Below are 23,632 nucleotides of genomic sequence, written 5' to 3'. Positions count from 1 at the left end.
GTCGGCACCAGGCAGTCACCTGCAACTCACTTCAATTCATGGAGCAGCAACTGCAGCTCCGCCAGCAGCCTGGGATGGTGCAGAGCCTCTGAGCCGTCTGGACCTGCTGAGTCAAAGAGTCTGCATTTGGACAAGGTCACAGGGGGTTTCTGTGCACAGTCAAGTTTGAGAAGTGCTGACAAAACTCCCCTCTTCCAACGTTTACCTGGGATGCTTTCAGCTGCAAGGATAAAAATCCAACCCAGACTAGTCCAAGCATAAAGAAGATGTTAATCTCTTCAAGTAACCAGACAGAAAAGGCACGGTGCTACTGAGCTGAGCCCAGAGCCTCACATGCTGTCAGAGCTCAGCTTCCTTTTATTCGTCTCCTTCTCTTGCTCCTCCTCCCACCATCACCCCCTCTTTCTAGCACACCCTGTCCCTCCGCACCTCCCCTCATCCCTCTTCTCTCTCTGTCTTCCCCTGGAAAGCTGGCTCCTTTTTCTGAGAACGTTCTCCCTGTGAGTCTAGAACTCTGACCACAGACACTTCTGAATGTACATCCTTATAACCTCAAAGTGGAGTGGAGACAAAAAGAGATATGTTTCCTACCAGTTTCAGTGAGAGCCTTTCTAGGGAAGAACTCGGAACCGAGGCCTAGCTTGGGGTGCACACTCAGCTCTAGACCAATCCCTCCGGCCAGGAAAAGGGGCGTCTGTAGTCAGTGTATTTACACGACGAGGGATAGGAGCCGTGTGTTACTAGACGAAAAGGGAGAGGGGGTGCTAAGAAAGCAGAACAGCAGCTGCTACCCCAACCTGTCTTTCAAAAGCTTCAGTGACATCAACCAACCCTCCCCGCAAAGACGGAATGTGGTGCAAGGCTGAGTCCGGGGCAGTCTGCTCACAGAGGACAGCTGATCACTGGGGTATAGTGTTCTTAATTGTTTAATAACAAGAATCACTTGTTAAGGGAATTTAAAAATGTATAGCCTTATATTTTGAATATTAATATGTTAAGTATGTATTAAAAATGTATTATTATCACGTCTCCAACAAAGACATGTTTGGAGTCCTGGATGTTTGGGCTGAGGAGCATCTCTCTGGCCTGAAAGAATGCTTCACTCATTTCGTAAATATTTATTGAGCCTCAACTAATGGCCAGATTCTCTGCCAAGTGCTGGGTTGACAGGGATGAATAAAATGTGGTCTTGCCCTCAGGAGCTCTCAAACAAGATGGGGCAGGACAGTGAGCCAAATAGCCATTAAGTTCATCGTACCTGGTTTTGGTGATGCTTCCTTTTCCAGAATATTCAGCAGCCTGATACTCAGCCTAAAGACTGAGTAGAATGTCATGTGTAGTAAGTACACCGGGGTAAACAAGGTTTATATGATGAGACAGCTCCAAATGTGTACACATTTAACTGAGGAACTTAGCTTTCACTCTGAAGTCTTGCTATGTGGCGACTGGGAAGCGAGGTGATTACGGCTATCATATGCTGCCATATCACACAAGGAAAGTGCAAAGAGTTGATCTGTAAGTGATGGAGTCAAACAGCATACTTAACAAAAAAAGGTCACCAAGGACAGCGGAAGGATGTCAGTTGGAATTACTTTGCCCAGAGACATCATGACCAGAAAAATGACAATTTACAATAAAAAGTATCTGTGAAATAATACATTGTACAAAACAGGATGCTTCTCAAGCGATCACAGGCATAATTTAAACTTGTGGCTCCCTAGGCATATAGGTTGATTGCATGCTGTAATTCTAGGTCACAGCCCCAAACCACACCATCTACTTTAAAATTGGAAGTTTATTTTTACTGAGATTTTGAATCATGAGGGATAAACAATGGTTTGAATAGTTTAGATTTCTCTAAATTGTAGATAGAAAATTGTATTTATGAGTTTATATTTTCATATCAGACTTTAACTTCACAAAATCAGAGTGCCACATAATGATGGTTGCAAGGACAATAGAAATGACCCAAAATCTTGATGTTCTTTCAACAGATATGCGCATCCAAATAAGTAATGCTGAGAAGCTATTTCTTGAGAAACTCAGTGAGAAAGAATATTGGGAGGAATACAAGAATGTAGGGAGTGAACAACATGCTAAACTCATTAGCTCCTTACAGAATGACATCAACAGAGTTACGGAGAATGCCGAAAAAATGTCAGGTCAGTTGCAAGAAAACTGGTTCAGATTCAATAAAAAAAAGTCTTTAGGGGGCAGACATTTGGTGAAAGGAAGAAAAAGGTGCTCTGGAATCATCCATCACGCTCTGCTGTCAGCGTGAGCACTGCGAGTAAGGATGCGGTGGAGGAAGGAAAGAAACTATCCCAGGACTACCTGTGAAACTGAGGAGGGGGAGTGAAGGGATCGGGGTGTGGGCAGAAACCTGCCACTGACTTTGAGGAAGAAGCTGCATCCAGTGGGTGGGGTCTGCATGCTCTCATGCCTGGCTCTCGGTCAGTTCCACCGCAGAAGGAGGGTCCTGGAAAGGGATCGTATTAGAGGAGAAATTCACCTGAGGCCCAGCTAGGGCAACCTACCTAGGCTGGACAATCAGAATCATTATAGAAAAATGGCCAAGTAAATGCTAAGTTGTAGCCGGAAAAAAACTGGAGGATAAACATGGGACAGGAAGGGAGGAGGGTGGGACAGGAGGGCATCGGGGTGACAGAGCTTACCGGAGGGCACCTGTCTGTCCCTGAGGCCGAGCAGAGTGCCTTCAAGGAACACCAGAGACCCAGAGGCACAGAAGTCATAGGGTAGGGCTAACGGGAGAAATCTGGCCTCACAGAGCAGCGTGGGTGGATGGCGGTTCTGAGCCCAGCTGGTCCTGGAGGCTTGTTCTGTGGGAGGAGGGTTTATGTGGGTATCCCAGTATACCCTCTGAGGCTCTGCCCAGTCACCCCGCTTCTGGACCAATTTTCATGTGGGTCTCTCAATTCAGGGCCTCTGCACCACATCGGTGGTATAAATTTGGCCCCAAATCAGTCTGTAATTGGAGTTAAAATATTTCAAAATGTTCTTCTCCCCCAAGAGAAGAGAGTAAGAGTGACACCCTCCTATCCTTGTCTGTTCCCCCAGCTACTGAGATCCCCTTTCTAGATAGAAACACCATTGCTAGTTCCTTATGTAACCTTTCAGAAAGATCCTGTTCATGTCTCAGAATATACATGTCTGTTACAAAACAGCATGCTACAGATGCAATTTTTCACTTATTCATTCAAGTAACAACATGGACATCCTTACAGATCGGTACGTGTTAGTACTGCCTCATCCTCCCAATGTCTCCTTTGTTTTGTTGTACTATAATTTTTTTACCTGCTCCCCTACTCATAAGCATTTAGGTTATTTCCTGTCTTACTATTACAAAGAATTCTGCAATGACTGTCCTTACACAATCTCATTTTACTGCGACAAATATCCTTGTATATATGTAATTTCATTTATGTGTATCTCTAAAGGGAAACGGCTGGCCCAAACAGCCCATTCATTTTTATTTTGATAGGCACGGCCCTCTGTAGACACTGTACCGAGCGTATTCCTGCTGCTGTGGTGAGGATGTCTGTTTTTCCACTTCAGCAACAAGGGATGTGATCCACGTTTCTGTTCTTTGACAGCCTTATAGGTAGAAAAGGGTAACTCTGTAGCTTTAATTTCCATTTCTCTTCCTATAAGCAACAGTGAATATCTTTTCATAAACTCAAGAACCACATGGATTTCCTTTCTGTTCTCATCCTTTGTTCATTTTTCTATTGTGTTGTGGAACTCTTTACTTTCCAAGGAAATTAGCTCTTTAAATGTGATTTAAGGTACAAATATTTCCCCCTTCATTATTAGTCTTCTGTTTGTATGGTGTTTGTATGAGGAAAATTTATAGTTTTATAGTGCCCAATTTATCAGTCTTTGATTTTATTGAAATTACAAATATATTCTCTAGTATTTTCTTATAGAATTTATTATATCTTCATCTTTATATTTAAATCTCTGATTTTTTTCTGTGAAGTAGGGAACCAACTTTCTTTTTTGCCAGATGGCTTTCCAGTTGTCTCAACATCATCTATTAAATGAGCCATTTTTACCCTATGATCCACAATGATGACTTTATCCCACTTTCATTTCCCATGTGTGTTTGGCTCTCTTCCTATATTTTCTATTCTGTTCCATGGATCTATGTATTTGTGCAACAGTGCCACAGAGGGAAGTCCCTGCCAGTCCAGTGGTTAAGACTTGGTGCTTTCACTGCTGTGGGCCCAGGTTCAATCCCCAGCTGGGGAACTAAGATTCCATAAGGCAGGCAGCAAGGCCAAAATAAAATGTTACTGTTCAAGTGTATTTTTAAAAATTTTAATAGTTTTCCAGCATTCATTTAATAATTTTCTAGCATTCCTCATATTAACTTAATCCATTATCCTGATTAGAAATTTGGATGATTTCTTTGAGCTGAAAATTTTCATGCTGTTGTAGCTAACTTGGGAGTGGTGGTAATAAAATTTTTATGCTGCTGGTTGAACCCTGGTATATGGCCAACTTTAGGTATCATGAGAAAATGGCTGTTATAGGCTTATCTTATTCGCCATTAGTTTCAGGCACTTCTCCAGTACTCTTGCCTGGAAAATCCCATGGACGGAGGAGCGTGGTAGGCTACAGTCCATGGGGAAACAAAGAGTCAGGCATGACTGGCAACTTCACTTTCACTTTCACTTTCACTTTCAAGCATGCAGCAGCAATTCTGCCTGGGGACAATTAAACCACTTTGGGGGCCACTCGCTGGACACAATGAATATGAACAGAACGCCTAGATCAATTTGTCTGAAGTCTTACTCCTACCATCCCCCTTTTTCCCCACCTTCCCCCTTCTTCCATGACTTCTCTGAAATTCTCCTCCCACACCCACGACCATGGAGTTTCTGTTAGCTAGACAGCAAAGAGTTGGACATGACTGAGCGACTGAACTGAACTGAACTGAACTGAACTGAGACAGCTTTAATTGCAAGGAATAAGTACTTTAGCAGAAAGGGTTTTTATTGTATGTGAAATGGGATATTAAGATGAAGCTTTTAAAAATCTGTTTAAATCTGGGTGTCTGTACAATGGGTGGTGGTGGTTGTTTAGTCACCAAGTAGTGGCCAGTTCTTTTGTGACCCAGTGGACTATCTGCCAGGCTCCTCTGTCCGTGGAATTCTCTAGGCAAGAATACTGGAGTGGGTTGCCATTTCCTTCTCCAAGGGATCTTCCTGACCCAGGAATCGAACCCATGTCTCCTGCTTGGCAGGTGGATTTTTTTAATCCCTGAGCCACCTGGGAAGCCCCCTATATAATGGATACCTCATTCAAAAATAAAATGAGAATCTGCTATGCAGACTGCCAGTATGATGAGGCAGAAAACAGGTTTTATACCTTCAAGCACTGAATTCCAGTTTATAAAAGACATTGAAGAGACCATGAAAAAACTGTTAAAAATTACGGGACATTTTTTGGAAAGAGCTTGTGGGTGCAGCAAGTTGTACACTATCCCCCAAAGGCCAGGTAAAGTGTAATTCTTCCTTCACCTCAAATCTAGATGGAAGGTCTTTAAGGAAATTCTTCAGACTGTTCAACATGTATCCCCCCCTAGTCTGGGGGACACTGAGATCTAGTTTATGACTCACCCTGTAAAATCTATAGGCTAAGTGACTGACTAGGTAACTGTTCTAACAGCAGAGCGTGTAAGAGGCATGTGGCTGCCACCCTGGGCCCCTATAGCAAAATACCACAAATTGGATTTTCACAGCTCTGGGGGCTGCGAAGTTCAGGGTCACAGGACTGATGGATCGGGTGCCTAGGGAGAGCTTGCTTCTTGGTTCAGAGACACTGTCTCTTTGCTGTAACCTGACCGAGTGGAAGGGGCAAGAGAGGGCTCTGTTACAAGGGGCCTCTGTTATAAGGGCACTGATCCCACTTGTGAGGGCTCTAGCCGCCTGACCTAATGACCTGCCGAATACTAGTACATTTCGGTTCAGGCTGCAACCCAGCAATTTGGGCAAGGGGGTGGGGTCATAGACATTCAGTCTGTAGCAGCGTGCACTCTGGGAGAAGGTTGTGGCAAAGAGTGGAGTGTTTCCTGTGGACCTGTTGTCTGAGAGTGCTGGTACACAGTCCTGTTAAATTTTACCTGTGGGTTGACTCCAAAGAGAAATAGGCGCCTGTACATGTGGGAGGGAGGAGGAGACAGAACCAGAGGCCAAAGGGACAGTCATCAGCCAACCTCCAATGACAGCACATCCCCTGCATCAAGGGCGTGCCGGTGAAATGTTAACTAGCGATGGGGAAGGTGGTCCTCCAGAGAACCTACACAAACACCCCCGAGAGAGGAGCCTCAATCTTGAATGCCAGCTGGACCCAGAAAGTGAGGCCTTAGCGTGAGACAGTCAAGGCCATAGCTTGAGATCAGTCAGGTGAGTGCTTTCTTGTCCTTCCCAGGCTCCCCTTCAGCCCTGAGGGGAAGGAGGCACGCCAGCTCAAGGCAGAGGAATCAGTAGTAGGTTCAAGCTAGGAAGGGAACAGCCGTAACTTTGAACGAAGCTTAAACTTTTGATTATTACAAAGACTAGATATCTTAATTTCAGATTGGAAGATCTTGTTATCACAGAGGAACCAGAAAAAATCATAGGAATGCCATGCATGCTGTCGAGAGAGGGCTAATAGCCTCGCAGCATGAATTTTAAAGGGAAGAGAGAAGGGACGTCCCTGGCTGGTCCCACAGTTAAGGATCCACCTTCCAGTGTGGAGGATATGGGTTCGGTCCCTAGTCGGGGAAGCAAGATCCCACAGGCTGTACCATGCGCCACACCTAGAGAAAGCCCGCAGGCTGCAGCGAAGACCCAGTAAGGCCAAAGCCAAAACAAACGCACAGAGACATGAGGGGAAGAGAAAAACAAGGTTTGTCGGTGCCCTGTGGTCACGTCAGTTGGACACAGGACTTGCCGTGAAGGACAGGAGGACGGGGGATGGAGACAGACGGCCGTCAGACCGGTGCTGGCTCCAGGGACGGGGTTCCTGCCCGTGCTTGCCGCCCACGGTCTGTGACTGTCCCCTCAGGGCGCCTCTGCTCTGCCCTCTCTGCCTTTCCCCACTCCGTCCTTGCTCCCTGCAGACTAATTCTGAAGAGCGTCATCGTGATCACCTACCTAGTTAAGGATGACCAAACATCTCCGCCCAGGACTCCTCGTGGGCCGTCAGCTGTCCAGCCTCCCTGACTCAGCGGCTGCCCTGAGCGCTGGGGGCCTGGGGAGGGGGCAGCTGGGCCTGCCTCCCCGGACTTCAGTTTGAAGGAGATGTCATAATACTGGGTGCAGAGAACACACTCACTGACATCCAGGACAGGGCTCTTGCTCTCAGTAAAAGGAAATTGTAGATTTTTTTTAAACTTCTTTTTAAATTGTTTTCATGTAAAATTTAAAATTTTTTGAAAAAAATTTAAAATGTTTTAATTTATTTTAAAAATTTGGGGTTTTATTAAACCCTTAGATGAGTCCCAGGAATAGAGAAATTATGGAGTTATTACTCTGCTCTCAGAGTTTTCCTTGAATAGGGGAAGTGGTTATGCCAGTATGAAACACAATGAGGGCTGAATGGCTGTAGCCTAGCTCCCTGTGCCCATTTCCAGAGCCTTGGTTGCCTCCAAACTATTGAAAGACCAGACCTGCACATCTTCCCTGTAGCCTAAGACCCCCAAGAGATCTTAGAGTCAGCTTTGGCTGACTTGGTCTGTGGGGAAATTTTTCCCTTTGAAATAATGTCCTAAATGGCTGTTACGTCCCACAATAGTCTCAATACAATACTATTGTTTCATAATAGAATAAGTTAAATGAATTGCTGTGGACCAGTCTAGAAATCTAGGGCTTTCCTTGTGGCTCAGTTGGTAAAGAATCCGCCTGCAATTCAGGAGACCTGGGTTTGATCCCTGGGTTGGGAAGATCCCCTGGAGGAGGCAAAGGCTACAACTATAACTGTCAACATCATTTGTAGGAGACTCTGACTCCAAATAGCCTCTGACTTCCAAATAATTATCTTCCAACTGTTATAAATAAAACACACCTAATGGGGACATATAACACTGATGCCATCATGGAGCACAACTCTGACGAATCTGATTTGGAGGATACACTGCCCTCCTGTTGCACACGGCTAACTACATCACTGTATTCAGTCTTCACTCAGGTATTACCTCCTCAAAAAAGCTTTCTCTGCTCACTCTATCTAAACTAGAAATTTTTAGTTTTTCTATTGTTTTCCCCTTTTCACTTTGGCTGTGCTGGGTCTTCATTGCTTTGCGTGGCGTTCTCGCGTTGCAGCAAGCGGGGGCTACTCTTTGTCGCAGTGCTCAGGCTTCTCATTGCGGCGGCTTCTCTCGTTGGGGAGCACACACTCCAGGCACTTGGGCGTTGGTAGTTGCAGCACGTGGGCTTGGCACCTGTGGTCCCCGTAGTCTAGAGCACAGGCTCAGTGGTTGTGGCACACACGCTTAGCTGCTCCCTCGCATGTGGAATCTTCCTGGACCAGGGATCAAACCTGTGTCCCTGCAATGGCAGGCAGATTCTTACCTACTGCATCACCGGGGCAGTCTGAGAATTTTTGTTTTTCTTCATCACATGCCTCACCACCTAAAATATTATTCACTGGCTTCCCCACCAGGATGTATGTGTCATAAGGGCAGGAGTTTTGTCTCTCATTTGGTAATATTCCCAGTGCCTTAAATAGTGTCATGCACAGCAAAAGAACCTGGTGATGACTTCTTGAATAAAAGAAAGAATGAACAAGCGAGACTCATGTATCCAGATTCATTTCTCTCCACTCCCTAAAGCAGCCCTCATGTCACTTTATCTTGCTTTCCTTAAACAGAAGTGTTGATTATATGATCTCTCAGCATCATTCAAGGTCCCAAATTTTGTGATCCTTGCTCTCTCAGTTCCGACATTTATAATGTAAGAAAATCTGCAGAGGACAGCGCATCCTGCTCTTTGCATCTCTGTTCTCCCCTCTTGCTCTGAGCCCAACTCAGACCCAGTCTGCTGACTTTCCCAGCCCCTCTCTGCCTCCCTCTCCTCTCCTCATTCTGTCTTTCCTGTCCCAGGAAACGTGTGCCAAGAATATTGGAAATTTAGTTAGATGGCGTTAGATGTACAGGATGCTACTTCAGTGTATAATCAAATCTCTTCATATTTATGTTGTGGAATCAGATGTTGTCTGATATGAAGGGTAGATGGCTTCAGAGGTACTAAAGCATTGGAAATCCTTTAAAAATACAGACATTCATGAGAGATACCATCTCCAACAAATTGCCATTAAGGCATTAGTAAATTATTGGAGCATTTTGGCTAATTAGAGGTATTAGATTTTTCAGTAAGATGGTACTTTGAAAATTCAGGGGAAAAAACATGAAGAAAGGAGAGGTGGGGATCATGGAAGATAAAGTTTACAACTTGATCGTTTTACGTTGGATCTCAAGCTTTCTCATTTTCTGTTTAAAGAACAGTATAAAATCACCCTGGAAGATGCTAGAAAGAGAATAATCAGAGAAACTTTGTTGCAACTGGACCAAAAGAAGGAATGGGCCACAGAGGTATATGTCAATTTTCTTTTCTTTTTTATAGTAGATTTTTATTCTTCTCACACCGAACTTCAAAATTTTAAGTGAAACATAGTTGATGTATACTATTATGTTATTAATTTAAATTATATTAAAAGACACTTGCTCCTTGGAAGAAAAGTTATGACCAACCTAGACAGCATATTAAAAAGCAGAGACATTACTTTGCCAACAAAAATCTGTCTAGTCAAAGCTATGGTTTTTCCAGTAGTCATGTATGGATGTGAGAACTGAACTATAGAGAAAGCTGAGTGCTGGAGAAGTGATGCTTTTGAACTGTGGTGTTGGAGAAGACTCTTGAGAGTCCCTTGGACTGCAAGGAGATCCAACCAGTCCATCCTAAAGGAAATCGGTCCTGAATATTCATTGGAAGGACTGATGCTGAAGCTGAAACTCCAATATGCTGGCCATCTGATGCGAAGAACTTACTCATTGGAAAAGACCCTGATACTGGGAAATATTGAGGGCAGGAGAAGAACGGGATAACAGAAGATGAGATGGCTGGATGATATCACTGACTCAATGGACAGGAGTTTGAGTAACCTCTGGGAGTTGGTGATGGACAGGGAGTCTGGTGTGCTACAGTCCGTGGGGTCACAAAGAGTTGGACACAACTAAGCAACTGAACTGACTGAACTGACTTGTGTTAGTTTCAGGTATACTACATAGAGACTTGACAGCTGCATAAATTCTGAAATGATCACCATGATATGTCTAGTAACCATCTATCCCCTTACAAAGTTATTATTGATCACATTCCTTATGCTGTACATTGAATTCTTATGGCTTATCTTATAATTGGAGGCTTGGACATCTCAATACCCTTCACTTATTTCACCCTGGTGGCCCAGAGGGTAAAGTGTCTGCTTGCAATGCAGGAGACCTGGGTTCGATCCCTGGTTTGGGAAGATCCTCTGGAGAAGGCAATGGCAACCCACTCCAGTACTCTTGCCTAGAAAATCCCATGGACAGAGAAGCCTGGTAGGCTACAGTTCATGGGGTCACAGAGTTGGACACAACTGAGCAACTTCACTTTACTTATTTCACCCTCCAAGACCCATTCTCTCGGTATTTCAATTTCCTTAAAAAACAAAACTCTCCCCCTCCTCATGCCCATTTCTTTCTTTGCAGTGTATTACAATGATCAGGAACATGGGCTTTGAAGTTAGGCGTGCATGCTAAGTCTCTTCAGTCGTTGTCTGATTCCTTGCGACTTTATGGTCTGTAGCCCTCCAGACTCCTCTCTCCATGGGATTCTCCAGGCAAGGATACTGGCGTGGGCTGCGATGCCCTTCTCCAGAGGAGCTTTTCAACCCAGGGATCAAACCCAGGTCTCAGTCTTCTGCATTGCCAGGTGGGTTCTTTACTGCTAGTGCCACCTGGGAGGACTCTGAAGTTAGTTTAGTTTAAATCACAGTTCCACCACTTGAAAGTTTGAAAGTGAAAGTGAAAGTCTCATCTGACTCTTTGTGACCCCATGGACTACACAGTCCATGGACTTCTCCAGGCCAGAATACTGGAGTGGGTAGCCTTTCCCTTCTTCAGGGGATCTTCCCAACCCAGGGATCAAACCCAGGTCTCCTGCATTGCAGGTGGATTCTATCAGGGAAGCCCAGTGTATAAATTGAATTTATACTTGACTTTTCTGGGCTTTGGTTTCCCAGTCTATTAAAAAAGGGACAATAATAATACTAATATTTACCTTTAATGAATAGTATGAGGACTGAGATGATTTAAGTAGCACGGTGCCTCATAAGAGCAAGAGCTCTGGAAATTAATATTCAGTTATTTTTAAGTATAGTAATAATGACTACACAAATTGTGAAATTTTGGATTGGAGAAGGAAATGGCAACCCACTCCAGTGTTCTTGCCTGGAGAATCCTAGGGATGGGGGAGGCTGGTGGGCTTCCATCTATGGGGTCATACAGAGTCAGACACGACTGAAGTGACTTAGCAGCAGCAGCAGCATAGGCTGAAACATAATTTGTCTAAAAAGTACTTTCTTACATATGCAAACCTAAGTGAGTACACTTTACTCTGTTAGGAGCTGGAGCTCTAAGAGAGCTCCTGGAGCTCTCTTAGGTTGGTGGAGCTTTAACGATTGAGGATATAAAAAAATGTTTGAGATATAATTTTGAATTCATCTTTTCTAATCTTTGTTTTGTCCAAAATATCTGCTCCTTTTTCCTTTCCACTGTCCCTCATCTTGCTCTTGGGCTTCCCTTGTGGCTCAGCTGGTAAAGAATCCGCCTGCAATGCAGGAGACCTGGGTTCAATCCCTGGGTTGGGAAGATCCCCTGGAGAAGGGAAAGGATACCCACTCCAGTATTCTGGGCTGGAGAATTCCATGGACTGTATAGTGCATGGGGTTACAAAGAGTCAGACACGACTGAGCGCCTTTCACTTTCATTATCATCTTGCTCCAGACTGTGTCTTAAGTCTGTGAGATCCCAGCTGGGATTGTCTCTCAATCTGGAACATCCTTTCTTTGGATTGATAAGCATCTGGCTTTTTCTAGAGTTCTTCCCTGAATTTCAGTTGCTATTGTTTCTTGCTTCCCTTTTGGTTCAATTGTTCTTTCAGTATTCCTATGCCATTGCACAATTTTTACTGAATTACACAAAAACAGGATGTGGAGGCGAACTGATCAATGGTTTTGCTTGCCCATGCAATCCCGCCCCTTTGTAACTGAATATGATTAAATGGTGAAATCAATAAGTGATCTGATCATAGTTAAGATGGTTAAAAATGCATATGTCAATCAAATATCCTTTCAGTAGGTACATTCAGTATATAATGAAGATTTCCCCCAATACTGCTCCTAGTATTTTACATTAAAATCTCTCAACAATCCTATAAGGGAGACACTTGCTAGTAAGAAGACAGAGACCAGAGAAACTTTGTGACTTTCCCAGAGCATGTGGCGGAATTGACCTTTAAGAAGTCTTTTTCAGATCATTACTCTTAATCATCACACTGTACGTTTTCTTTTCTCCGCATAATGCCAAACACTCGCATAAGTGAATGAATTTTTCTCATTTTTTTCTGGCCATCTTATCATGTGGATGGTGGTGCTGGTGTAGTCACTAAGTTGTGTCCAACTCTTTGTATCCCCATGGACTGTAGCCCACCAGGCCCCTCTGTCCATGGGGATTTCACCAGCAAGAAAACTGGAGTGGGTTGCCATTTCCTTCTCCAGGGCACCACCCAAACTCAGGGACTGAACCTCCATCTCCTGCATTGTGGGCAAATTCTTTACCATTGAGCCACCAAGGAAGCCCGTATTTCATCACGTAGTTAACTTCTAAATCTACTTTTGTGCAACCTTAGCTGCTTATTTGGAGAAGGAAATGGCAACCCACTCCAGTGCTCTTGCCTGGAGAATTCCATGGATAGGGAATCCTGGCAAGCTACAGTCGCAAAGAGTCAGACACGACTGAGCAACTAACATACAGTAGCTTATTAGAGTCACCTGGAAAATTTGTTTAACCCAAGTGGGTCCTGGGTCCCACCCGCAAAGATGCTCTGGTAATTGGCCTGAGACTTTGCCTGGGCTTTTGAATTTTTCAAAATATCCCGGGGATTGTGTAATGTGTAGTCAAAGCTGGAAACACTACTCCATTGTTAGTGAAATAAGTCATCAGCTAACTAAATTCATTTATGAGCTACTTCCTACTTTTGTTCAAAGAAAATTCTATGTCTACATAAACTTTAGTCTTACCATTTGGAGCTGAACGTTTATTTGGTTCTTGGGAAATGGAGATTCACTCTTGTTTAATTAACGTGATTTTTTTAAAAAGGAATTTATTGCAAATCTTCCTACTCAAAACACTTACTAAAAATTACCTTTAACATAGTTATAAATTCTTTCAATCCATGTTTATGAGCCTGAATATTTTTCTCAATTTCTCTTTTTTTGGTTGTGTCCTTCAGTTACTTTGTTGTGTGGTGTCCTGGTGGCTCAGACAGTAAAGAATCTGCATGCAATGTGGGAGAGACTGGGGTTCGATCCCTGGGTCAGGAAGATCCCCTGGAGAAGGGCATGGCAACCCACTCCAGTATTCTTGCCTGGAGAATTCCATGGACAAAAGAGCCGGGCAGGCTACAGTCCATAGAGTTGCAGAGTCGGACTTGAGTGAGCAACTTAAACTTTCACTTTCATCCATGTAAAAGTACCTCACATATAAACGTGACCTGTTGTCCACTATAAAATTCCTTTGGGTGAAACTGTAAAGATTCTAGTAACTGAAGATGAAATTACATTTTATGATCATACTGATAAAGTAAGGCTTTCCCTATTTGCTTCATTTAAAATGCTTTTCTCCAGGAGAGGACATAGCTATAGCCTGCTAACCTGCAACTATTTGCTATTAGGTTTATAAATAGGTACGTTGTTGTTATTGACATGCAGAAATGTTTCAGATTTAAAAGGTAGTTATATCATCTATCTTTGCTCTTGCTACATGTTAAATTATGCCTGTGACCATAAACTTGAAGAAAGTTTGATCACTGCAGTTTAGCCATCTTAATGGTGGAACAGGGCTTCCCTGTTGGTGAAGAGTCCACCCGCCAATGCAGGAGATATGGGTTCGATCCCTGATCTGAGAAGATCCCACGTGCGGTGGGGCAACTATGCCCGGGTGTCGCAGCTGCTGAACCTGGGCTCCACAGCCCGGTGTGGCCGCTACTGAAGTCGGCACATTCTGGAGCCTGTCTCCATGACCCGAGAAGCCGCCACAGTGAGAAGCCTGCATGCCACAACCAGAGGAGATCCCCAGCAGCGCCAAAGACCCAGCACAGCCAAAATGAGTACATAAAATTAACTCAGTGTAACGGCGAAGCAGGTCCCTTCATGACTGATTTTACCACGGCAGTCAGATTCAGTCACACCAGCGGCCAAATTGATTGGACAACCACTGTCCAGTTCTTTCAATCATCTACGTTAGGCAATCTAAATCAGGAAAAATAGCACAATAGGATAATAAAGAAAGAACAATGGGACACAATGTTTTTAGGCATATTTCCAAAGTTACTGGAAACCATAATTTAAAATGTTCAGATAAGTTGATTGCGTATCATCATTGCTAAAAAAAAAAAAAATGTGAAATGCTTTGTGGCAGCACTTCTTTAATACAGAAAAAAATTTTTTTTTTTTTTTTTTAAGAATGCTCTAAGGTTCATTGACAAGGGCAGCTATCGAGAGATCTGGGAGAATGACTGGCTCAAAAAAGAGGTAAGTGGAATTTTAAAAAATGAATACAATTTCTTCTTTCTCATTTTTCTGAACTGGAAAGGACTTTTACTTATGAGCTGAAGTCATGGGGGAAGCATGGATATGTGACTGACCGAGGTAAAATGAGATTCTAGTGGAGTCCTAATCTTATTACAAGCTGTTACTCAATGAACACCATAAAGTATTTCAATAAGAACCAGAAGTCATTTTTGGTGTCACAATTTTCATACAGTACACTCAAGTGCCTAAAACTTCTTGACGTTCTAAAACTGACCTGGCCTTCCTCTGGACCCTATTTGCTCCTGACTGATGGAAGCAAGGCTGAAGGATCATTCTAACCTCATTCTCTCCAGTTTTAAATCGTCTCTTCGGGTATTCAAATTGGTATGGAAGAAGTAAAACTGTCATTATATGCAGATGTCAGGACACTGGATATAGAAAACTCTAAAGACTACACACAAAAACTACTAGAACTGATAAACTAATTCAACAAGGTAGCAGGACACAAGAATTAGCATTCAGAAATTAGTTGTATTTCTTTACACTAACAGTGAAATATCAGAAAGGGAATGCAAACAGTCAATCTCTTTTAGAATCACACTTTAAAAATAGCACATAGGAATAAACTTCATGAAGGAGGCGAAGACATGCTGAGAACTACAAAATGTTGATAAAGGAAACTGAAGATGATTCAAAGAAATGGAAAGATGTCCTATATGCTCTTGGATTAGAAGAACTAATATTGTTAAAATGGCCATAGTACCCAAAGCAATCTACAGACTTAATGCCATCGCTATCAACTTACCCATGACATTTTTCACAAAACTGAAACAAATAATCCTAAAATTTATAGAAAAGACCCAGACTTGCCAAAGCAATCCTGAGGAAAAAGAGCAAAGCAGGAGGCATAACCCTCCCAGACTTTAGAGAATTCTACAAAGCTACAGTAATCCAAACAGCATGGCTAGGGCAAAATCAGACATATGAATTGATGCAACAGAGTAGAGAGCCCAGAAATAAACCTGCATACCTATGGTCAATTAATCTTCAACAAAACAAGATGTACACTGGGGAAAAGATGGTCTCTTCAAGCGGTGTGGTGGAAGCTGGACAGCTGCATGTGAATCAATGAAGCTAGAACACTCCCTTACACCATACACAAAATTAAACTCAAAATAGCTAAATATAAGACTAAATATGATGCCCTAAAACTCCTAGGAGAGAATACAGGTGAAACATTCTCTGACATAAATCTTAGCAATATTTTCTTAGTTCAGTCTCCCAAGACAATACAAATTAAAGCAAAAATGAACAAATGAGATCTAATCAAACCTAAAAGCTTTCACATAGTAAAGAAAACCACAAACAACATGAAAGAACAACCTATGGACTGGGAGAAAAATATTTGCAAATGATACAAACAACAAGGACTTAATTTCCAAAATATACAAATAGTTCCTACAATTCAATAACTGAATATTTCCACATGGATGTCACATAGGTACTTCAAACTCAACATACCTGAAATTTATTACATTTCTTCTTAGATCGTCTTTTCCTGCATTTCCTTTTTCACCATCTGCTCAGACACCCAAGGTAAAATTGTCACCATCAGCTTCATTTCTATTTTCCTTGCTCTCATTTGACTGAATAGAGTTGGTGAGTCTAACAAACAAAAAATGTTTAAATAAATATGCTTTCTGTGATATTGACAATTATCTTAAAGTTGCCTTTATAAAGTCATGGTGAGTAGGAATTCCTACTATTTCCGAAACTAATCAAGATGAATCCTCAATTTAAAAAAATTAATATTAATTTAAACAAACTCAAGGTGAGCTCAACAGTTCAAGAATATTATAGAGGAACTTAGTCCTTATAGTTTTACTAAATATAACAGTATGATCCCAGTAATAATTTAACAATTCAGATCTTAAATTCTGTTAAGATATCATAGACATTAGGTTCAGAGAAAATAACTACAAAAATTTATATCTGACTGATAAGAAAGACTGTTTGGTGCCTTGGTCCTTCCTACTAAAGCCACAAATTACATTTTGTTTTGTTTTATTTTTTAATTTTCATAATTCAGTGAAAATAAAAGACAGAAAGATGTGAAGTTTAATTTAATCATGAGCAAAAAGAGCTCATTAATAAAGAACAAAATCATCTCAAAGAAATTCAATATATTTAATTTCTCTTTATTTCAATAAATATTCATTATACTGTTATTAAATTTACTCACAAAATTAATTAAAACCATTTCTGGTTATAAGCGCTATCACAGGAATTGAAAATTGCCTGGAAATAGAACAATGTATGCTAATTAATTTCTTTGAGGAAGGTTAAGAATGAATAACAAGGGATATTTAACACTGGAACTCTCCCAAATATTTCTCCATTAAACTATTCTTCAACAATAACCAAAAAGCTTAGATCTCTGGGAGGGATATTAGGTCTCATTAAATGACTTTATCTGAGTTTATTTAGCATGCTTATTAGAAAAATGAAGAAAATTCAAATTTCCAAATAACTTGAACTTAAATGGAAAGCTGGAAAAACTAGACAGAGATTCAAAGAGGTTAGCAATCGAAGTTTCAAATGTGAGGAGGCATAAAGCTAACTTGGTTCTTGCAGGGGAAAATTTTAAGAGCATACATTTTAATCAGGATCCTAGTTGCCTGAATTATTCCTTTCCAATTTCTTAAGTACATTTCTTGGGTGTCTGGGGAGAAGCAGGGGCTGGGAGGGAAAAGAGGTCTTCCATTTCCTTCTTTATACTTTCTTACCCCAGAAAAAGTGTGATGGTGTTAGTTGTTCAGTCGTGTCCTACTCTTTGCCACCCCATGGACTGTAGCCCACCAGGCTCCTCCATCCATGGGGTTCTCCAGGCAAGAGTACTGGAGTGGGTTGCCATTTCCTTCTCCAGAGAATCTTTCCAACCCAGGGATGAGACCTGGGTCTCCTGCTTTGCAAGTGGATTCTTTACCATCTGAGGCACCAGTTAAGACCCTTCCTGCAGAATCTAAAGGTATTGATATGGCTGTAAAAAGGGAATTTGTTTTCATTTCCCTAACATTTCAGAAGATTGAGAGGGAGACAACAATTGAGAGCCTTACTTAGTACTCTAAAGGCATAAGGGATGTCACAGATTATCTTGTAGCTTGAAAGATGGGACTTAACTCCCCCAAAGGGCCCTCATTCCCTGCTTGCCAGAAGACCAAGAACTGTGCATGCTGCCTCCCAGTTATGCCAAGCCCTGAGGTCAAACTTTTCCAAACATTCTATGCATTCTTTCTTTTATAACCTCTAACTATAATTTCTTTCTCATCCTTTGACATTTGAAAATTATAAATTTCTCCTTAAGGCATTCAGGCTTGTAATCAAGCTGATAATCTCGTAAAATATGAGATCCTAAAACACCAACCATTAACTTGGTGATGTAGAGTTACGGACTTAAATTGTCTTGTGAAATTGGTTAGGATGCTGTTCTTCTCATCTTTAAGCCTTTTCTATGACACTGGTATTGTTTTATAATTGTTTATGTATTTGTTCACTGGATTTGTAGATTTCTTTCCTAGTTTGAGGGAAGGAACCACGCTTCGTTGAATTTTGTATCCATCTACCTCAAGCAAGAATTTACCCTTAGTAAGAATTCAGGCATTTAATAAATGACTTATGTGAAAGAGATATGCATGTGGGGATATACTGAATGCTTCCAAAACACAGTAACTTCAACTGCAAATCGAAACTGTGTTAGTCATCTCTTTCCAAGTATTCATCTCAGTTACACTCTTGGCAACTCCTCATAAGAGATAATGCATACGCCTCCCCTGCAACTCCTCATAAGAGATAATGCATACGCCTCCCCTGTGCCTTTCTTCTTTCATCATGTTCCCTCGAGAGACATAGTACCTTTCCCAGCTATCTTTCTATCATTCTCACCAGCTGATCACTTTCTATTTTACACTCTCAATTCTGCTATTACCCTGACTTCCACCCATCAGCACCACTCAATCCAGCACCTGCATAGCTCATGCTGTTTTGGGGGGCAGAGAGGTAAGTTGGGGGTTCTATCTAGTAACATTCTTCTATATAGTCTCCCCATGATCAAGCCTTCTTTAGACCAAAAATTATCAAAATACATTTCTTAAAGATTGATGGGAACTCTATCCACAGAACCAGCAAGTTGTGTTCATGTTTGAGTTGGCCACGTTTCTGCAGTTAAAGTTAATTAACCCTGCTATGTCTATGAATGGACCTACTGCCTAACCGGCAAGATAAAAATCAGACTGCTTCGCATTATTTGGCTCCCACATTTGTCCAGTTCTTCTCCTACTTGTCCCCACGCCCATTTTGTTTCTATCTACAGCAAAATAGTGGTGCCTAATACGTGTGGTTCCTTCTGCCTAGAATATATCCTCTCTCGTCTGGCTAGAGAATCCCTTCTTTGCCTTCAAGATCCAGAATGGAAGTCATCTCTTCCATTAATTCTCCTTCCCCCACCCCCGACACCTGGCAGACGTGGGGTGAAACGTGCCCTCCTCCCACCGCACCTGGATGGCTTCCATCATTATATTTCATCATGCTGTCTTCTGTTGCTATCACTCTCCTTCCCATTAAGCTAAGAGACCCCTGAAGGTTACTGCATCTTGTTGGTCCTTTGTTCCCAAAATGCACTATAGTTTCTGATGCAGTGTAGGTATACAGTACAATTTCATGAATGAATGGATAACATCTCAGCTATCTGATATTTCTCAGAATGACTCCAGCACACTCAGAATATAGTTGTCATACACAAATTGATAGAAAGGACTTCTAGGCTTGTACTTCTTTTTTTTTAAATGCCATAGTACAGATTTTTCTCCAGTGCTATTAATTTTCATTGTGTTGTTTATCATTAACCTTTGATAGATCCTCATTTAAGTATTAATACCAGACTGATAAATAGTCTTATTTTCTTATTTATCTCTGCCTCCAGGGCACATAAATCCAGTGATGTTCCTGCAGAGTAGGAAAGGAAATTCTTGCCATTCAGTAATAACTGCCTAATCAGGAAACTGAGTTCTGCCTAAAATGACTTGGAATGAAATCCGTCCCATCCCTTCTTTCTTAGAGCAAACACAGTAATAAACAATACAGGATAGATCTTCCTCTCCATCAAATGCATTTTTTAAAGTTAAATTTCTTGTGGAAAACTAACACCTATTCTCCTTTTCCTGAGAATAGATTGCAAACCACAGGAAGGAAGTGGAAGAACTGGAAAATGCTATTCATGAGCTGGAAGAAGAAAATTTGGTGCTTATTGATCAGCTATTCAACTGCAGACTTGTGGATCTCAAGATACCCAGGTGAGAGTCATTACATAGTTAGGAATTTTTTTTTAAACATCTGGATCTGTAAAAAGTTATTTTTTTTAAGATGACAATTCTTTAATAGTTGAAAAGAAAGACACTCACAAAATGGCCATGCGGAAACTGTAAATTTAACACCACTGACCGTTGCTACAAGGCAAACTTTGACTTGCTTTTTCTAACATTGCACTGTGTTCATAATAGCAAACATTTACTATGAATATCACAACTGCTGTCCTTCAGAAACCTCTGGGCCAGCAGGGGAATTTGGCATAAAAATAAATGCATAATAATACAGCAGAAGTATGGGTGCAAAGCCAGAGCACAGGAGGAGGGAGTGATCAACTTGTGGGCGCCTTCTGGAGGTGTTTGGGACTCCTGGTTACCTTGTAGACTACAGAACGGTTTCCTCTGACAGTTAATGAAAGAGCCAAACTACTTTCTAGGCATAGAAAATAGCCTGGCATTCCAAGTCACATTTATTTCTGCATAAGTGAAATCAAATGTGTATATGGCTTTGCATTTTAGATTACTGCTTTTCCTTATCTGACAAAATAAGTCTTAATATACCAATCTTGATGGAAAATCAGAGCCCTGGAATATGGAACTGGGCTTCCCAGGTGGCGTTTGTGGTCAAGACTCCACCTGTCAATGCAGGAGACTCAAGAGATGTGGGTTCAGTCCCTGAATTGGGAAGATCCCCTGGAGGAGGAAATGGCAACACACTCCAGTATTCTTGCCTGAAAAATTCCATGGGCAGAGGAGCCTGGCAGTCTACAGCCCATGGGGCCACCAGGAGTCGGACAGAACTGAGTGACTGAGCACATACAATATGGAATTAAAACAAACTGGCATTCATAATTTGAACAAAAACATGCTTAGAAAGATAGAGGAATCAAACCACTCAAATGTAGGGTGTACATGTGCAAGATGGGAGAAGAATATCTGCGTCTGGGCAGAGAAGTTCAACACGGTGGAAGGCCCAGGAAAACATTTACACCCAAGTAGTTCTGTTGCTTGTGTGGCATGGAAGAAGTACTGTTTGAGACCCAGTAAAGTATTTATTGATGGCAAACGTCCTAATGTGCTCCAGGAAGGGTGGAGATGGGTAAGTTGCAGGTTGTTTGTTTTTGTTTTGTTTTTGCTGAGCTAAATGATGGCTGTCAAGATACAAGACTGGAGAAGTTGGGAGACAGCAGGATGACTTTATAGTCTGAACACTGGGTGGGCAGGACAGAGGAAGAGTCGCCTGCTCCCTTCCACAATCTGTGCACTGCCCCGGGGCGGTAGGTACCAGTAGGCAAAGTGGGCGATCGGGCTGAATGAATTGGCTTCCTACAGGACTCCTGCACTTCCATCTCTTGAGCTGATGCCCTTAAGGGTCCCTAGGGGGCGGGGGATTGCCAGCCTCCTTCCCTATGACACCTCTCCAGTTCCACACCCAGACAGCCTCTGCCGTGTAGCACCTGCTGCCCACATCTCTTTGTAATCACGCATCTCTGCCAGCCAGGCCTTCTAACCACTGCTCCACCTGTTGCCTGCTGTGCTCTTTTTCTCTCTTCCAAACCACCCAAACCTCCAGAGATACCCTGTAAACTGCCGACCTCACTTCATGCTTCGGTCAGCTGGGTCTGTTGTTCCAGATTCAGTGCTGATGTGCAGGTGAAATGCTCATTATAATAAAGCAGAATTCCTTCCCAGGATACAGAGAGTTTGGCAAGGACAGGAAGGGAGATGAGCAAGTTTTAAAGAGGGCTTTCATGAAGTTGTGTGATTTGTTGTGATGTCATTTCGCCCTGTCCTCTAGCTTCCCTCACGGAAATCCTTGGTAAAACCCACATTGTTCGTCTGAGCTTTGTGGGCTGGCTTTCTTTAGTGGGAGACATGAATACTTAGTCTTGCTTCAGAGTTGAGAGAGATAAAATCAAAATCCATCTGAGGGGACAGAAACAACACAGATTGTGTTTCTAGAAGGTGCCTGGTGTATGCGTCCAGGACACCCTGAACTTTTCCTTTGTAACTAGCATTTATCACACTAGCGATTACTTACTTAACACCTGTTTCCCTCCTAGACTGTAAATTCCTTCAAGAGAAGTTTTTAGGACACTTTAGAAAGACCACATAAAGAAACAGAGATATGTGCAAACCCTTAGTTATCTGTTACGCTGCTGATCCACAAGGAAAATGTCGAGTGTCCTTAGGAACTTTTACTGTACCCGTTTTCAAGTCAAAATAATAAATAGTATGTAATTTATGACAACTGTCCATTCCACCTCTTTGCTGAGAATTTAGTCCTGTCTATTCTAGTTGAGAAATAGAGGTGAAGTGTACCCAGTGAACGTGTAAAAAGTTCTCTTCTTTCCTATTTGGATGAAGAATCGAGTATTCTAGCTAATAGAGTTATTAATCCTCTATTTCCCATCAGACCTCCCTCAAGGCTTTCCTTCATGACTCCAATAAGGCATTGCAGGATTTGTTTGAAACATTAGATGAGATGAGTAAGCTAGAGGTGACTGCCCAGGGACTTCAGTGCCACAGAGCTGAGTCTAGGGGAACCAGTACCTCAAATCTAACCAACACTAGTTTCATATGATGGCATTCTTTGAAATGTTTTCCGCACCATCAAACACCAAGTGCTGCTGCCCTGTCCAAAAGTGACAAGAAACCTATGATTAAGAGAGAAGCCAGACTTGTGAAGGTCACAGTGTTTAGTAAGATCTTAGTCATTCAAGAGGCAGAGAACTCTGTGGCCTCAGACTTGACCACCCGCAGACCAGAGCTTCACCGAGACACACCTTCACCAAGTCTCAAGAAGGTTTTAAAAGGTAACTATTGTATGCAGTGGCATCATTTGTTGGAGCTGTAAGTATCTCAGATGATACTTTGTTCGTGTGCTTTAAGAAACTAACAGCCTGTAATCCAGGGGATTCACTCTGGATGCTGGCTGGCTGAGCATGAAGTGTTGTTAGCATATCTGCAAGGGTCACTTGTAAACTTCATGGAAATGCCACACACAGCTTCCAAGGTATCGTGTCTTCTGAGGGAAAACTCCATGGGCCTCTGCAGCACAGAGAGCTGCAGCTGCACACACACAGCTCACCGGGCTTGTAGCTGGGACACGGCACTCAGTGAAAGCCAGAACCGTGACGCCATCGTGGTTTCCTACCGCTCGTTGTCTTGTCCTTTTCTCTCTCTTTTTCTTTTTCAAATCCATCCCGTGCTGGCCACCATCATTCCTCATCTGGATTCCTGCACCAGTGATGTAGCTGGTGGGGTAACCACTCTCATTTCTCGGACTTTGTCTGTTATTCCCTTATCATGGGATACACCCCCCACCCCAAGCTCTTCCTTGACGAATATCTCTTGGTGTTTCAGGACTCGACTCAGGCGTCATCTCCTCCTGGAAACCTTTCCTCACCTCC

At 42.4% G+C, this 23,632-nt stretch overlaps 1 protein-coding gene and 1 long non-coding RNA gene across 6 annotated transcripts in view; one reads left to right on the top strand and one right to left on the bottom strand.

Annotated features, from left to right (window-relative positions):
- The window catches only part of LOC121817498 (uncharacterized), a 74,468-nt gene extending 56,259 nt beyond the window's left edge, over nucleotides 1-18,209 (bottom strand). For 3 of the 5 annotated variants that reach the window (XR_009597808.1, XR_009597807.1, XR_009597806.1), the window contains exons 1-7: nucleotides 17,646-18,209; nucleotides 16,381-16,524; nucleotides 2,676-2,840; nucleotides 2,395-2,479; nucleotides 1,259-1,513; nucleotides 592-740; nucleotides 31-103 (exon numbers count right to left, since the gene is read on the bottom strand). This is a non-coding gene — a long non-coding RNA (uncharacterized LOC121817498). The remainder of the gene's footprint in view (nucleotides 1-30; nucleotides 104-591; nucleotides 741-1,258; nucleotides 1,514-2,394; nucleotides 2,480-2,675; nucleotides 2,841-16,380; nucleotides 16,525-17,645) is intronic. The other 2 variants (XR_009597810.1, XR_009597809.1) reach the window with 2 other exon arrangements.
- CCDC83 (coiled-coil domain containing 83) overlaps nucleotides 1-23,632 on the top strand; it is a 58,451-nt gene that overhangs the window by 22,022 nt on the left and 12,797 nt on the right. Inside the window, 4 exon segments of the mRNA XM_027959747.3 lie at nucleotides 1,995-2,162; nucleotides 9,507-9,598; nucleotides 14,791-14,859; nucleotides 20,086-20,224. Of these exon segments, the coding sequence (XP_027815548.2) occupies nucleotides 1,995-2,162; nucleotides 9,507-9,598; nucleotides 14,791-14,859; nucleotides 20,086-20,224 (468 nt within the window).

This window comes from Ovis aries, chromosome 21 (genome assembly GCF_016772045.2).
Source record: "Ovis aries strain OAR_USU_Benz2616 breed Rambouillet chromosome 21, ARS-UI_Ramb_v3.0, whole genome shotgun sequence".
Taxonomy (NCBI): Eukaryota; Metazoa; Chordata; class Mammalia; order Artiodactyla; family Bovidae; genus Ovis; species Ovis aries.
The sequence above is the reverse complement of the archived record's forward strand: the minus strand, read 5'-3'. Positions and strand labels throughout refer to the sequence as shown.